The sequence below is a fragment of the Furipterus horrens genome, unplaced genomic scaffold (genome assembly GCF_987537825.1).
Source record: "Furipterus horrens unplaced genomic scaffold, mFurHor1.1.pri manual_scaffold_17, whole genome shotgun sequence".
NCBI classification, from domain to species: Eukaryota; Metazoa; Chordata; class Mammalia; order Chiroptera; family Furipteridae; genus Furipterus; species Furipterus horrens.
In genome coordinates this window covers 53,832,419-53,849,639 of record NW_028327187.1, presented here as the reverse complement: position 1 = coordinate 53,849,639, position 17,221 = coordinate 53,832,419, and the positions used below count along the sequence as shown (strand labels likewise).

Genomic DNA, 17,221 nt, shown 5'->3' with positions numbered 1-17,221 from the left:
GGGAAGGGTTTAGTCAAGGAATGTGTAGAAATGACTCATGGACATGGTCAACGGGGAGGGATATAATTGTGGGAGAAGGGGTGGGCTGGGGGGGAGCAATGGGGGAAAAATGGGGCGACTGTAATTGAAAAACCAAAAAATAAAAAAACAAAAAAGAGATAGGAAAATAGTTGTGTCTCCAGTAGGGTATCTTTAAAAGGTCATGTTTGTTTTTAACCCAGATATGCAAATTAACTGACTTATTAACCACATAAAATAAAATTGCATTATGTAAATATGCACACAACAAGTTGTTCCATATTTAAATCTCTTGCAATCAACACTAACTTGAATTCTCCAATATAAATGTAAGCATGCAAGTCTATAATCTATAATTCACTGTATAGATAATTCTTTATTTTCATATAATATTATTTGCATTTAAATAACTTCTAATGAAAATTGGCACTGGATAAACATTTAATTGGTGCCTGATCTGTAGTTTCTTAAAAAAACAAATATATTATCGATGCAAATGCTGGGGAATTTGGGTTTAAATATTTGTTCATTTTTTTAAAGATTTTATGTTTTAAGATTTTATTTATTTATTTTTAGAGAGAGGGGAAGGGAGAAAGAAAGAGAAGGAGAGAAACATTAATGTGTGGCTGCCTCTTGGACACCCCCAGCTGGGGACCTGGCCCACAACCCAGGCATGTGCCCTGACTCGGAATTGAACCAGCAACTCTTTGGTTCACAGGCCGGTACTCAATTTACTGAGCCACACCGGTCAGGGTTGTTTGTTCATATTTCATAGTACTAATATGTAGTAGTTATTCAAATATCATTTTGTAGTGACCGATTTTCTTTTTATTCAATTATTTATTCACTCAATATTTATAAAGTCTTCTGCTAGACACTGAAGGGACACGAAGATAAGATGTATTTCTGTCCTTCAGTGAATTGTACTTGATTGATTATTGGTAAAATTTTACTTTGTTTATATATAAATCTCAACTTAGATATCAGACGGTAAAACAGACTAGACAAAAATTCTTTCCCCTAAGAGCCTGAATAAGTTGCACAGTTTGTATTGTTCAAAATTTTAGTATGTGGAGCCATTCTACTAAGGATTAGACAGAGAGCAGGAATACATGGATTATTCCAATGGTCACTAACTGTCTCTTTTGAATTTATTTCTCTCTGCACAGAGAAGTGCACATTATCATTGGAACTCCTTCAGCTGACTTATAGTGGTCTTTTAGTGTAGTGAAGCTACCACAACTTAGCTTTTCTTTTTAAGAAAGTGACTATATTATCATTTGTAGAATAATTCTAGCACAACCTGTATTGTTCACAACTTTTACTAGATGGACTCTTAATGTTTCTGCACCTACTTTTTTGAGATATTAAATATTACAGGCTACATAAAATACATCGTGATTTCATTACTGAAGGAGGAAGAAGCTGTTTATTTTACCCTAAATATATGGAATGGAATAAGAGTCACAGAAAATTTCTCTTTCAGGTTCTGTAGATGTGTGATTAATACAATATTTTCAGTGTGTTCATTGTCCTGAAGTTAGGTGTGCAAATGAGTGAATAAGCAATTGGTTTTCAAAGGTTTGTTTTCAAATACTAATTCTTTATACAATTATTAAATAAGTATCCATTAAAAATATCAGATTCCTTTAGTGATTTTGATTTTATACCTTGTCAAAGGGCTTTTCTGTCCACTTTTTTATAGACACTTAAGCTTGCTCTATCGAAAATGTGAAGTAACAAGTATTTCATGCATTTAATTTTCTTCAGATACCACCATGTGCCAACCCCATTAAAAATTAAGATTCATACCACTATGACAGAATTATGTATGTCACATCCCAGCAATCCATCCAAAGCATGACACTATCCAGCTACTGAGCTGTCAACTACAAAATAAACCAGCAATCCCTCAAAGGGAATTTTTGTCAATGTATAGTAGAAAGAATCAGAAGCAAGCAGAGAGAAGCACTCTCATTTATCTGGTATTGAAATCATTGCAGGCCTGAGTTTCAATATCTATACCTGCAGTAGAGACAGGATAAAGTTGTGTTAGCAAAATTCTTATAGAACCATTCCAATATTCAGATTTTAATGCTAATTTATGTGTGACTGAGTGGCAACAGATATATCCAATTAACTGAAAGTTGCAACGGTTCTATTTCTATGCCTATAAACATAGCCTGTGACTATATTTATATAATACAAAATGAGGTCAATTTAGAAAAAAAGAGGGAGAAATCGAAACCACTGTTGTTCATTTCTTTCTTTTTTTATTTGTTTTAGTTTTGGTTTGTTTCTAATGTTCTGATGATATATATTGCTTTCCATTGCTCTATTAAAAATAATATCTTCTTCATAGCACTTTAGGAAGCCAATTCTATGTTGTTGTTTTTTTGTTTTGTGTAGGAAGCTGTTGCTGAACTTTCCCCATCCTGTGGACTGCAACAGTGCCAAAGCCTTCTATATCCTGGAAACTAAAACTCTTGAAGTCACTGTAACTTTGAAGAGAGAGTTGGATTTTTTCAACTTTTCCTGAAGCTGCATGAATAAGGGAGAAGCATAGCAAAATAGTCCTGATTAAAAAATTTTAAAGATTGGTTGATGTTTTCTATCTTCTCTTTATTATTCTGACATACTTCAGAAAGGACGTAAATTTAATTACACTGATATTCTGATTATTTATAATCATTTCTATTACTCTGGTAAAGAACATTGTTTCTCATACTAATAAGCTATTCCATTTATATAGTGATAGCTGGATAGAATTTATGGGTAAACTATTAGATTACTACATGCTTAATTAAATAACTGAGGTATGGCCATGAAATGGTTGGTCTACTTATTTTAGCCAATCAGTTATGCCCTGACACAATCAGTTGCATATAAATCAGTCATTATTATCACCAGAAAAGTGTATTTGGTTGTCTTTTCATTAATTTGATCAAATGATTTACTGTTCTCTGCTTAGGTTCTCATTATTCTAGAATATACAAATAACAAAGGATTATAAATACTTTCATGAACCATACTAACAACATGTTTTACTTGAATCAGAAATACTGCTGAGCATACTATATTATTTGGCTTCATCAGTCTTGTTCACAATGCTTGGATCTAGTTAGGATTAAAATATTTATTCTTTTATGCAGTAACAGTTATTAACAATGCCATTCAGCTTACTGTGTGTATATTTAGTAACTGAAATCCTTGGCATTTAAAAGGAATATAAAGAAAAGCATTTACAGCTTTGGGCCAAGATGGAGGTCTAGACAGACACACTGCGTCTCCCTCCAAAACTAAGAAGGAATACAACTACCTCAAAACTAGAGACAACCAGAAGTTTGAGCAAATCTAGCTGCATGGAAGGCCAACAAAGATATAAAGAAGAAATACTCAACCAGAAAGGTAGGAGGGGTGGAGCCGAGGTGTCAAGTATATGATGTGGTGGCGGCAACAGTGGCGGCAGGGGAAGGCTGCTGGAAAGCACAGTCACACATCTTAAAAACTAGAGAGGGACACCTAGAGAGTGCTCCCAGCACTAGACCAGACTGCACAGCTCACAGTCTCAGTGCTGGGGAAAATCAAGCCTCATTGCTTCTGACTGTACAACCAGTGGGGGTTTGGGCGGAGGAAGAAAATTCCAATCTCTCAGTAGAGTCTGCTTGTTTAAAGGGCCCCCATGATCCTAGACCATCCAAAGACCTGCCCACTCTGGGAATGATGGCCAGGGCAACAGTTAGAGAGGCACCAGTCCCATATGGAGGTGAAGAAGTGCCTGGGAAAGGGGTGAGTGCTGAGAGAGAAGCATCATTCCTTCTCTGACCTCTTCCCCACACACAGCACCACAACATGGTGAAACAGGTTGCCCTGTACTGATGAATACCTAAGTCTCCACTCCTTACAATATAATAGGTGCGACTGCTCTACCTAAGACACAGAGACAAGCAAAAACAGGAGCCTGTCAAGATGAGGAGACAGAGAATTATGGCCCAAAACAGGGAATGGATCAAGGTTCCAGTAAAAGAAATAAGCAATGAGGAGATAGCCAACCTAACAGACAAGGAGATAGCCAACCTAAGAGACATAGAATTCAAAACACTGGTGATAAAGATGCTCACAGGTTTGACAGATATGCTTCAGTATGGAAAACGCATAAGGGAAGAAGTGAAGGCTATGCTAAATGAAAGGAAGGAAAATCCACACAAAACCACTGGAGAAGAGAAGAAAACCGGGGTTCAGATAAATGATCTGGAATATAAGGAAGAAAAAATAAGTCAATCAGAACAGAATGAGGAAACAAGAATTGAAAGAAATGAGGAGAGGCTCAGGAACCTCTGGGACAACTTTAAACATGCCAACATCCAAATCATAGGGGTGCCAGAAGGAGAAGAGGAAGGGCAAGAATTTGAAAGCTGGCAAGAGAAATAAAGGAAAAAATAAACAAATGGGACTACATCAAACTAAAGAGTTTTTGCTCAGCAAAAGAAAACATCAGCAAGATGAAAAGGAAACCAACCCTATGGGAAAACATATTTGCCAATGATATCACAGACAGGGGACTGATCTCCAAAATATATAAAGGGCTTATACGACTCAACATCAAGAAAACAAACAACCCGATCTGTCAAAATGAGGCAGACAACTATAGAATTCCTGGTGGCGCAGCTCACCAGGCAACAGATGAAGAATCTGACAGATGAACAAATAAGAAACCTGTCAGAGGCTCAGTTCAGGGCCATTGTTATCAGGTGGCTTACAGAATTAACAAAAGATCTGGAAAAAAATAAGAAAGAATCAAAAAACACTAATAATGAAAGGAACAAAACCACATACGAGACAGATGGTGAGGAAATAAAATCCAGAGTTCAAATCAACAAACCAGAACACAGAGAAGGAACAAACAGTCAACCAGTGCAGAGAGAAAAAACGGGAAGCAAGGAAAATGATGAGAGGATCAGAAACCTCTGGGACAGCTATAAAAGGCCCAACATAAGAATCATTGGTTTGCCAGAGGGCGAAGAAGATGAACTAGAAATTGAAAAATTAAGTGAAAATATAATAAAGCAGAACTTCCCAAACTTGGGGAAGGAAATAGTCTTACAGGTCCAGGAAGCACAGAGAGTTCCAAAAAAACTGGACCCAGGGAGAACCACTCCAAGACACATTATAATAAAAATGTCAAAAGTTAAAGATAAAGAGAGAATCTTAAAAGCAGCAAGAGAGAAGAAAAGAATCATGTACAAAGGGGTCCCAATTAGACTATCAGCTGACTTCCCAAGGGAGACCCTGAAGGCAAGAAGGGACTGGTAAGAAATATTCAAAGTAATGAAAAGCAAAAACCTACAACCACGAATACTCTATCCAGCGAAACTGTCATTCAGAATAGAAGGGCAGAGAAAGTGTTTCCAGGACAAAACAAAACTGAAAGAGTTCATTAGATCCAAACCACTGTTATATGAGATGTTAAAGGGACTGGTTTAGAAAAAGGAGGATCAAAACTATGAAATCTAAAATGAAAACTGCATCACAAGAAACAACAACAGAAGCTAGGGAATTGAAACAAAGGCAAACTAAACAGGCAACGAGAGTGGAAAAAAAAACTATAGGTATGGAGAACATATTGAGGGGAGGTCAGCAGGGAGGGGAAGGGGGAGAGGGAGGGAGATGATATAGGAATTAAGGATCATGGTAGGAGGGAATGGAACAGAGAGAGGTTGAGAAGAACTATATGCACAACTAATGGACATGGTCTAAAAGCGGGGGACAACTGGGGGGAGGGGGGCCACTGGGGGGAGGGGAAAAAAAAAGAAAAATGGAAAAAAAAAAAGAAAACAAACAACCCAATTAAAAAATGGGCAAAGAACCTGAACAAACACTTCTCTGAAGAGGACATAGAGAAGGTCCATAGGCACATGAAAAAATGCTCAACATCATTGGCCATCAGAGAGATGCAAGTAAAAACCACAATGAGATACCACTTTACACCTGTCAGAATTGACATCATCAACAAATCAACAAACAACAAATGCTGGCGAGGATGTGGAGAAACAGGAACCCTACTGCACTGTTGGTGAGAACGCACTCTGGTGCAGCCACTATGGAAAACAGTATGGAATTACTTCAAAAAACTAAAAATGGAACTGCCTTTTGAACCAGCGATTCCACTATTAGGATTATACCCGAAAAATCCTAAAACCCTAATTCAAAAGAACTTATGCACCCCTATGTTCATTGCAGCACTGTTTACAATAGCTAAGTGCTGGAAATAGCCTAAGTGCCCATCTGTAGATCAGTGGATCAAAAAACTGTGGTACATTTACACAATGAAATACTATGTAGCAGAAAGAAAGAAGGAACTCTTGCCATTTGCAACAACATGGATGGAACTAGAGAGAATTATGCTTAGTGAAATAAGCCAGGCAAAGAAAGCAAAATACCATATGATATCACCTAATACAGGAAATTAAAGAGCAACACAAACAAATGAACTAAATAGAACAAAGAGTAGAATAGAAGTCAGTAGGGGGGAGGGGGGAAGGAGAAAAGGGGGATAAGTAAGGGAAGGGTCTAGTCAAGGAACGTGTATAAATGACTCATGGACATCGACAACGGGGAGGGATATGATTGTGGGAGAAGGGATGGGCTGGGTGGGGGAAGCAATGGGGGAAAAATGGGACAACTGTATTTGAAAAACAAAAAAATAAAAGAAATTATATATAAAAAAAAGAATTTGAAAGCTTATGTGAAAAAATAATGAAGGATAGCTTCCTAAATTTGGTGAAGGGAATAGACATACAAATCCAGGAAGCAGAGAGTCCCAAACTAGCTAGACTCAAAGAGGATCACACCAAGGCACATCATAATTAAAATGAGAAATGTTAAAGATAAAGAGAGCATCTTAAAAGCAGCAAGAGAAAAACAGAGAGTTACCTATGAAGGGTTGCCTATAAGAATATCAGTTGATTTCTCAAAAGAAACTTTACAGGCAAGAAGGGACTGGCAAGTATTCAATATGATGAAAGGCACGGACCTACAACCAAGATTACTCTATCCAGCAAAACTCTCATTTAGAATGGAAGGACAGATGAAGTGCTTCCCAGTTAAGGTAAAGCTAAGAAGTTCATCATCACCAAGCCATTATTATATGAAATGTTAAAGGGACTGATTTAAGAAAAAGAAGATCAACATTATGAACATTAAAATGACAACAAAATCACAACTATCAACAACTGAATCTAAAAAATAAGAACAAACTAAGGAAACAACCCGAATGGGAATGGTATGGGTATCATTCGGAGGGTGATCAGCCTGGAGGGGGAAGAGGGAGAAATGGGGAAATGGTGCAGGGACAAGGGAAGTTAAGAATAATATAGAAAAGGGTGAAGCCAAAAAACTTATATGCACGACCCATGGACATAAACTAAGGGGGCCTGGGATTGCTGCAGGGAAGGGACGTACTGGGAAGAGGAGAGTAAAGGGAAAATAAATTGGACTACTGTAACAACATAATCAATAAAGTATACTTAAAAAATAAAAAAGTATTTTACATAATTAGGTGCATAGGTTCAAGGTCATGACTAGCTGTGAGTTTGTACATGACTAGTGTTAAGCCATAGCATTTAAGCCATCAGTTTGGTTATATTCAATAGTAAATTGTATCTGAGAGATACTCCAAACTGTGAAGTCAGTATTTATGTAGTTGTTTTCTTTTCCCATGAGCTTTAAAATCAGTGGTATTTTTATCACTCACCATTGAAAATGGCTGAGAAAATATTGATTCAATAATCAAAGAGATGTTGAAGAACTTCAGCAAATGCTAATCAAGTCTGATTATTGGAATAATAGAGCCAAATGTGAAAATGGAAGCAATTTAAAAGATGAAGGTTGTGTGAAATTTTATTCAGAAGATTTGATACGAAGCAAGGTGTTCCTAGTGAAAAATGTAAAGATGGATTAGACATGAAGGAAGAATATTATTTTGGAAAGAATAAATAAGCAAAATGGAGAGAAAATTGAATAAGAAGACAAATTAGAACACAGCCACAGAATATTTTGTGTCAACTTCTGTTAATTTGGTCATATGCAAAGCATGCCAACACAAAATATAAAACTTGGAACTGTTTTATCACAAAGGATATTTTAGATCTAATCTTATATGCAAATAAGTACATCAGTCTTCAGCTGGTTTTCATGAGAAAGAGATGCTAAATAAACAGACAAAACTGAATTGAAAGCATTTTTTAGGTCTAAAATCTAGCTGGTTTACACCACAGCATTCATCTAAATTTGCAGGATTAATCCTCTACAGATGGTAGTGGGATTGAACTTTTTAGATTTATGATATCTTTACAAGGATTTAAGTTTATTCATGATTGTATTGGGCTTGATGACAAACTTGTCCACTTAGAATGCTTGAAAGTGGACAAAGCAGTGACTGTGAGAGTAATTTTCTCAGTATGCATAGAAAATTGTAAATTATGTTACTCTATGGGGAAGACTGTAACAATAGATGAAGTGTTACCTGGATTTAGGACACATGTGGGTTTAGGCAATATATTCCAACCAAGCCAAGTATGATATATGTATACCGTATAAAATTTTTTGCTATGATCAATTCAAAAGTATTTTACACAGGAAATCTTGAAATATATCCCAGTAAGGAGCCTAAAGGTCCTTACTTGATTAGTAATAAACCAGAAAATATAATCAAGAGACCCACAGAACCCACTTATTAATCAGAATGTAATATTACAGTAGAAAACTGATTCACTGATGTAAATCTTACCTCCAATTTGAAAAAGAAGTGACTTCATATGTAGGAACTGTTCATAAGAATAAACCCCACCCCCATGCCATAGGCACCCTGACCAGCAAAGTCCAGGAGGGAGTCAGCGAGATGGTTTGGTTGAAGGAGCCGGAGGCATGGGAAGACAGTGAACAGCCCAGACTGTGAGAAACTGTATGAACTGAGTCTAGATGGAGGCTTCCTGGGCAGGCAAACCTGAACCCTGGGTGCTCACATCAAGGCTTCACCAAACAAAAACAGAACTGAGCTGCAGAGAGGGGTCCATAAAGGAAAGCTGCTGCAGCAGAACCCCAGACTCCGTAGAAACCCCAGGCAGGCAACGTGGTACACACAGGCACACAACAAGGCTCTGCCAGGCAGGAATGCAGGCCAGTGCTGCAGCTTGGAGGCAACACAAAGACTTTTTTGGAGGAGGAGCGGAGACAGGACCTTAGGCTGGGCAGGGACGATGGGCATGAACAGTGGCTTGCCAGCAGGGTAGAGTTGCTAGACAAGCCTGAGGAGGGCTGGAGGGTGCCGCAGGACCAGTAGGGGAGACCCAACTCAGTGTGGCTCACAATAGAGAGCTGCAGTGGGCCCATGAGTGAGAGAATAGCAGCCTCAGAATTCAGCTAGATCTCCTCAAAGCCAGCCAGCCAGGAAAGAGGATTTGAAATTCATGGAATTTGACCAGGGGTGGATACAGAAAAAGAAGACAGCACCTAAAGGTTGTACTGGGAAAAAACTCTGTCTTAAATCTGTTTCCTACCTTATTTCTGGCCTATTCTTCTTTAATTTCTTTTGTTTGTCTGTTCTTTTTATCCTCCCTCTCACACTAAATATATAATATATAACTGCTATATAAACCTAATATTATACATTTCCACTTTCTCACTTCATTGTGCATTGTTCCCTCCCTTTTTCAAAATACATTGTAAATATTACTTACTGTCTCTCATAATCTTGACCCTATTTGCTACTGTTATTATTCTATAATCTTTCCTCTCAAAAATAATCTTCCTTTCACTTAAAACAACTCTTATCTGTTTTTCATATAGTATAATAGTCTTAACTTCTTTACATCTATATTAATACTGGCTCATTTGCTGGTGATAGTGTGATTGTGGGTGGGAGATATTTTGGAGGGTGTGGGTTTCTTGCCTGGGTTGTGTGTTTATGTTTTAACAGCATCTCCACAAAAGAACTCAAGATGTGGTGAGCAGAGTGATTATCAATCAACTAGCCAGAGAGAAGATTCCACCAAAGAGTAACTGAAATACAAAGAGACAGCTTAAACAAATGGTATAAAGGGCATCGCAAGAGCATCAAGCTCAGGAGGTCAAAGAAACAGCACCACTGAATCCCCCAGGTCTCCTATACAGAATCTCATACCACAAAGTGAGAAATCAAAGCAGGCAAATCTAAGAAACAAAAGCAAACAAGAAGAAGCAGCCAACATGGGAAGACACAGAAACAACCTCTCAATGAAAGAAAAAAGAGAAATCACCAGAAAGAGTGCTGGATGAAACACAGGTAAGCAAACTATCAGACATGGAACTGAAATGAACAGTTATAAGGAAGCTCAATGAACTTGACAAATTCAGAGAAAACTACAATGAACTCCAGGGGAATTACAAATAACTCCAGGGAAAATAGAAAGAACTTAAAGGAAGCTAAAATAAACTTATGGAGAACTATACTAGCATAAAAAAGGACATAGAAACTATCAATAAGAACCAGGAAAAAATGCAGAATACAATTTCTGAACTGAAGAACACAGTAGAATCAATCAAAAGCAGGCTAAACGAAGCAGAGGATCGGATCAGTGAAATAGGGGACTACATGGAAAGAAATTCTCAGACAATACAACAAAATGAAAAAAGTCTAAAAAGAAAGAATAAAGAGGGTTTAAGAGAACTGCAGGACAACATGAAATGAAACAATATCTGTATCATAGGGATAAAATAAAAAGAAGAAGAGGATCATGGGTTAGAAAGCTTGATTTAAAAAGTAAATCCTAGACTTCCGGTCAAGATGGAGGCTTAGACTAACAACACTCTGTCTCCCTCCACAACTAAGTAGGAATACAACTTCCTCAAAACCAAAGGTAATCAGAAATTCCATAAAATAAAACTAAATGGAAGCCCAACATATGAAGTTATAAACCAGTGGTACTATTCTGGACGTGTAGAAGGGGCGACCGGAGTGGAAAAGTCGGGCGGAACTCTCTGTACTAGCAGCGGGGATAGCGGAGGGACTTCGAGAAATGCCAGGAGAGCAATCCCGGCTCCAGTTGAGACCCGGAAGCTTGCGATGCCAACGCTGGGGAAGGCAGACCCCCATTGCACACGACTGTGAGGCACAGAGGGTGTGGGGATAGAAGAAAATACTCCTGGTCTCTCAATGTAGGTTAACGGAAGGAATCCATCTTGGACGCCCACCTGCACACTAAGCGCCACAGAGCAGTGAAAAAGGTCCCAGGTCCCAGGGCAGTGATGAGTGTATGGGGCTCATCCACTACAGCTCTCCCAGGAAGCAAAGGTAAACAGAAAACTGTCAGGAGGAAGCAGACCATGATCGAAATCCCGGTGATGCCGCTCACCAGGCAGCAGATGAGGAACCTAACTGATGAGCAAATAGAAAATCTTTCTGAGGCTCAGTTCAGACCTATAGTCATAAGGTGGCTTACAGAATTAGCAAAATATTTGGAACAAGACGGGGAAGGAATGAAAGCTAGCCATACTGAAATGAATGAAAACACATACGAGAAAACTGGTCAGGAAATGAAAACCAGAGATCAAATCAACAAATCAGAACATAGGGAAGAAACAAACAGTAAACCAGTGCAGAAAGAGGAAACAAAAAGTGAGGAATATGAGGAGAGGCTCAGAAACCTCTGGGACAGCTATAAGCGAATGAACATTTTGATAATAGGATTGCCAGAGGGCGAAGAAGAACTAGAAATAGAAAAATTATGTGAAGGAGGGGAAGATGGCCGCGGAATAGGGGCAATGTTCTCAGCTCGCTCCTGTTAGGGAGAGACTCCAGGAACAAATGTGAAGAGGAGTGACTGAGTGAGTATGGATCTCTGATAGCATGAACAGGGAAGAGAGCATGGGAGCAGCGTGGAGGGGGGTGGAGGGGTTTACCACGCACTGCAGGCTGCCATTCTGGGACCCGGTGAGTCTGCAGTGCCAAGCCGAAGAGCTCATTAGCCGAGAGCTCCTTGGAGGCTCCCCCTGCTAGGGGCACACCGATAAGTGAATTCTTGTAGGGAGTTAGGGAGAGGATTTGGCTGAAAAAGCCAGAGGAGGGAGAGAACAGTGAACAACCAGGACTGGGAGAAACTGTGTGATCTGAGTCTAGAGAGAAACCTCCTCAGCTGCAACCTCTGACCAAAAGCTCAGCACTCCGGGCACGCCCAGCACTTGCACTAGGGCCCTACAGAACAAAGGGACAGTTTTGGGGCAAGGAGACAGGCTGCACAGAAAAGCTGCTGCAGAACTCCGGACCGGGGAAGAGTTCCTGAGCAAAAGAGCAGAGCATGCCTCTGGTACTTTGAGTGATTGTGCTGGAATCCCACAGAACAAAAGGCGGGTTTGGGGCTAGGAGAGAAATAGGGCGTGCAAGGCGTGTAAGTAGGGAAGAGAGCGGAGGCGGTGGTTCTGGAGTGGAGACGGTATTAGGGCGGGAAGAAGGGCCTGCAGGGAGGGAAAGGCTGCTGCGGAGCTCCAGAGCCGTGGGGAGCTCCTGGGTAGGAGAGCTCTGCGCTGACCGACCACACTAGAATCCTGCAGAACAAAGGAACGGTGCTGGGGCAGGAAGAGAGATAGAGCGCGCACCCCTATAGACAGGGAAGCCAGCGGAAGCTGTAGCTCAGAACAGAGACAGTTTTGGGGCAAGGAGAAGAGCCCATGCGGGAAAGCTGCTGCAGAGCTCCAGACTAGGGGAGAGGCCCTGGGCAGGAAAGGGCCACTGGGCCCGGCACTTTGACCGACTGTGCCAGAGTCCTGCAGAACAAAAGGACGATCTTGAGACAGGGAGAGAGGTAGGGTGCGCAGGCATATAGACAGGGAAGAGAGCAGAAGCTGTAGCCTGGGAATAGAGACAGGACTGGAGGCAGGGCGGTGATTTCTGGGAGGCACAGGCTGGACCAACAGTGGGAAGGAGTAGCTGGACAAGCCTGAGGAGGGCTGAGGGTGCCACAGGAGGGGACAACTAAACGCAGATCACAGCAGAGCGGGTGGTAGGCTCATGAATAAAAGACTAGCAATCCCAGAATCAAGCAGGACCTTCCCACAGCCAGCCAACCAACCAGAAAAGATTTGAAACCCATGGAATTTTGAATAGGGGTGGACTCAGTAGGAAGGAAGGAAAAACAAAAAACAAACAAACCAAAAATACCCAGAGACTGTGCCTAAAAGTTGAATTGAGTTAAATCCTCTCATTCTTTTATTTCTCACTCTCTCTCTAACTGCCCCTCCCGTCCTTTCTTATTCTCTCTCCTGTTCTCCCCTCCTCTTCCCTCCCTTCTCTCCCTTAGCATGTTTCCCCTTCATCCTATTCTTTGTTAATTTTTTTTAATTTTAAGTTCTCTCCCTTTCCTTCCTATTCCCTTCTTCTAATCCCCTTCCCTCCCCCTTATCTTCAAACTCCCTCTGTTTCCTTTCTCTCTCTCTCTTCTCTCTGCTCTAAGCACTTTCAATTTTATTAAATTTCTTTCTTTATTTTGTCCCCCTTCAGTCTACATTCATTTTTCTTTCCTCCCTTTCCCTTATTTTCCTACTCTCCCTATAAATATTCTCTCTCTCTTTTTTTCTCTCTCCCTATTCTTCTTTATATTCTAATCTTTTAATATTTAAATTTTAATTCTAATCTATTCCCCTCCCCCTTCACCCTCTCCTTCTTAACCCTTCTCTCTTTCATCCCCATCCCCTCTCTTCTCTCTCTCCCTCTTGTATTTCTCTCCTTCATCCTATCTTTTGTCAACTCTTCAATTTCAATTTTTCCCTCCCTAATATCTCCTCTTCCTCTTGATTTCCTTCCCTCTCCCGTGTTCTTTCCCTCCCGCATCCTCTTCTTTCTTCCCTTCTTTCTTTCTAAGTACTTTTAATTTTATTAATATTTTTCTTTATCCTGCCCCCTGTTCCCTCTTCATTCAATTATTCTTGCTTCCCTCTCCCATCTCTTATTCCTCTCTCTATATATTCTCTCTTTCTCGCTATCTTGCTATTTTATATCATGTTTTAATCTCCTAATCTTTTTATAATATATCTATTTTTAAAATTTTAATCCAGTCCCCCCTCTTCTCCCTCCCCTTCTTCTTTCGTTCTCTCTCCTACCCTTCTCTTCTCTACTTTCTCTCTCTCTTTCCTCTCTCCCTTCCTGTCTTGCTATTTTCTACTCTTTATTTTCATTCTTGAAAAATTCTTTCTCAATCTGTTTCTTACATTCTAACCTCCTCAGCCTTCTCTTTCAATTTCTGGCTGTCTGTCTGCCTGGATATCTGTTGTGTCTATCCTTCCTCCCACGCTAATCATATAGCATATACCGATTTTATAATCCTAATACTATACACTTCCACTTTCTCACTACACACTGTAACCCTCTCCTCTTTTTCAAACATACAGTGTAAATGTTAATTGCTGTCTTACATAACCTTGATCGCAATTGTTAATATTATTACTCTATCAACTTCTCTCTCAAATATTACCCTTCCTTCATTTAAAACAACTCCTATCTGTTTCGCTTACGAAATAAAACTCCCAATATCTCCACAAGTATATTAATACGGGCTCATTTGCAACATATAGTGAGATCGTAGTTGGGGGAGATACTGGAGGGTGTGGGTTTCTTGCCTGGGTTGTGTGATTATGTTTTAACAGCACCTCCGCAAAAGATCTCAAGACAAGGTGGGCAGAGTGACTGTTAATCAAGTAACCAGAGGAAAAGACCCACCAAAGAGTAGCTGAAATACATCCAGACAGATTAAACAAATAACATCAAGGACAACACAGATGAAAATCCAAGATGGCGGAGGAGTAAGTGAAAGCTACACTAACCGCCTCCTAGGACCAGCCAGTCTTGACTCAGCCCTAGTACAGCAGGCAGACCATTCCCCTCCAAGCGGCATCAGACTAAGGGAAAATAAAAGCACTGCCTACAGGAATTAAGCTGCCACACCCATGGTCCTTAACCCTGATGGTTAATCACAGATTGAGTACATTAACAACTAAAGAAGACAGACAAAGGCAGTAGATCCCTGGAAGTCTCCAATAGGCTGCCTAGGGCCAGTCTGGTACATGACCTGATGCTACCAGAGGCAGATCCAGGAAGTGCAGATCATTCTAAGAAGCACCAACACACAATAGAAATCACAAAAATGGGGAGACAGAGAAACAACCCCCCATCAAAAGGCAAGGTAGAATCCCCAGAGAGAGTGCTAAATGAAATAGCGGGGAGAGAACTATCAGATATCAGATTCAAAACATCGATTATGAAGAAGCTGAATGAGCTCAGCAGAAACTACGAAGAACTCCAGAGAAACTACAAGGAACTCCAGAAAAACTACAAGGAACTTACAGAGAATTACACGAGCATGTAAAAGGACATAGAAGTTATCACTAAGAGCCAGGAGGAAATGAAGAATACAATCTCTGAACTGAAGAACACAGTAGAAGAAATTAAAAGCACGCTAGAGGAAGCAGAAGATCGGATCAGCGAGCTGGAGGACAACGTACACAAAAAACCCCAGACAGTGCAACAAAATGAAAAAAGACTGAACAAGACTGAAAATGTTCTAAGACAGCTGCAGGACAATATGAAACGTAATAATATTCGTATCATAGGAATTCCAGAAGGAGAAGAAGAAGAGCAAGGGATAGAAAACCTCTTTGAAAAACTAATGACAGAAAACTTCCCTAACACGCAGAGAGAGAGTCACACAAGTCCAGGAAGCACAGAGGGTCCCAATGAAGATGAGCCCCAACAGACCCACTTCAAGACACATCATAATTAAAATGGCAACATTCAAAGACAAAGAGAGGATCCTAAAAGCAGCAAGAGAGAAACAACTAATAACATACAAGGGAGCTCCAATAAGGCTATCATCAGATTTCTCAGCAGAAACACTACAAACCAGAAGGGAATGGCAAAAAATATTCCAAGCAATGAAAAACAAAGGCCTACAACCTAGAATACTATACCCAGCAAAGCTCTCGTTCAAAATGGAGGGTGAAATAAGGAGCTTCCAAGACAAAAGAAGGCTAAAAGAATACATCTCCACCAAACCAGCAATGCAAGAGATGCTAAAGGGTCTGCTCTAAGAAGATAAAGAAACAGAGAGAGACAGAGAAGAACACGAGTACAAAGGGGAAAAATGACAATGAATAAGTACTTATCGGTAATAACCTTAAATGTAAATGGATTAAATGCTCCAATTAAAAGACATAGGGTAGCCGAATAGATTAGAAGTATGACCCACATATATGCTATCTACAAGAGACCCACATTAGAACAAAAGATTTACACAGACTGAAAGTAAAGGGATGGAAAAAGTATTTCAAGCAAATGGATATGAAAAAAAAGCCGGGGTAGCAATACTTATATCAGACAAAACAGATTTCACAGCAAAGTCCATAAAAAGAGACAAAGAAGGCATTTCATAATACTTAAGGGGAAAATCCATCAAGAAGATATAACCCTTATAAATATATATGCACCCAACTTAGGAGCACCCAAATATATAAGGAAAACTTTGAAAGACTCCAAGAAAGATATAGACAGCAACACACTCATAGTAGGGGACTTTAACACCCCATTGTCAACAATGGACAGATCTTTGAAGGAAAGAAACACCAAAGATATTGAGGCACTGAACAACACTCTAGATCAAATGGACTTAGTCGATATATATAGAAGTTTTCACCCCAAAGAAGCAAAATATACATTATTCTCAAGTGAACATGGAACATTTTCAAAGATAGACCACATGGTAGGACACAAAACAAGCCTCAACAAATTCAAGAAAATTGAAATTATATCAAGCATCTTCTCAGATCACAATGGCTTAAAATTGGAAATCATCCTCAAGGAAAAAACTCAAAAACATCCAAACTCATGGAGAATGAATAACATGCTATTAAATACTGAATGGGTTAACAATGAAATCAAGGAAGAAATCAAAAAGTTTCTGAAAACTAATGATAATGAACACACAACAACCCAAAAACTATGGGATACAGCGAAAGCAGTCCTGAGAGGAAAGTTCATAGCAATACAGGCCTACCTAAAAAAGCTAGAAGAATCTCTAATAAAAAATTTAACCCTATGGCTACAAGAACTGGAGGAAGAGCAACAAGCAGAGCCCAGATCAAGTAGAAGGAAGGAAATCATCAAGAACAGAGCAGAATTTAA

At 39.7% G+C, this 17,221-nt stretch overlaps 1 protein-coding gene across 2 annotated transcripts in view; it reads left to right on the top strand.

Moving 5' to 3' along the window:
• DNAAF6 (dynein axonemal assembly factor 6) overlaps positions 1 to 2,593 on the top strand; it is a 114,361-nt gene extending 111,768 nt beyond the window's left edge. For both annotated transcript variants that reach the window (XM_090264714.1, XM_090264713.1), the window contains one exon: positions 2,428 to 2,593. In XM_090264714.1, coding sequence (XP_090120840.1) covers positions 2,428 to 2,557 — 130 coding nt within the window. In that variant the 3' untranslated portion in view covers positions 2,558 to 2,593. The remainder of the gene's footprint in view (positions 1 to 2,427) is intronic.
• The last annotated feature ends 14,628 nt before the right edge of the window (positions 2,594 to 17,221 follow it).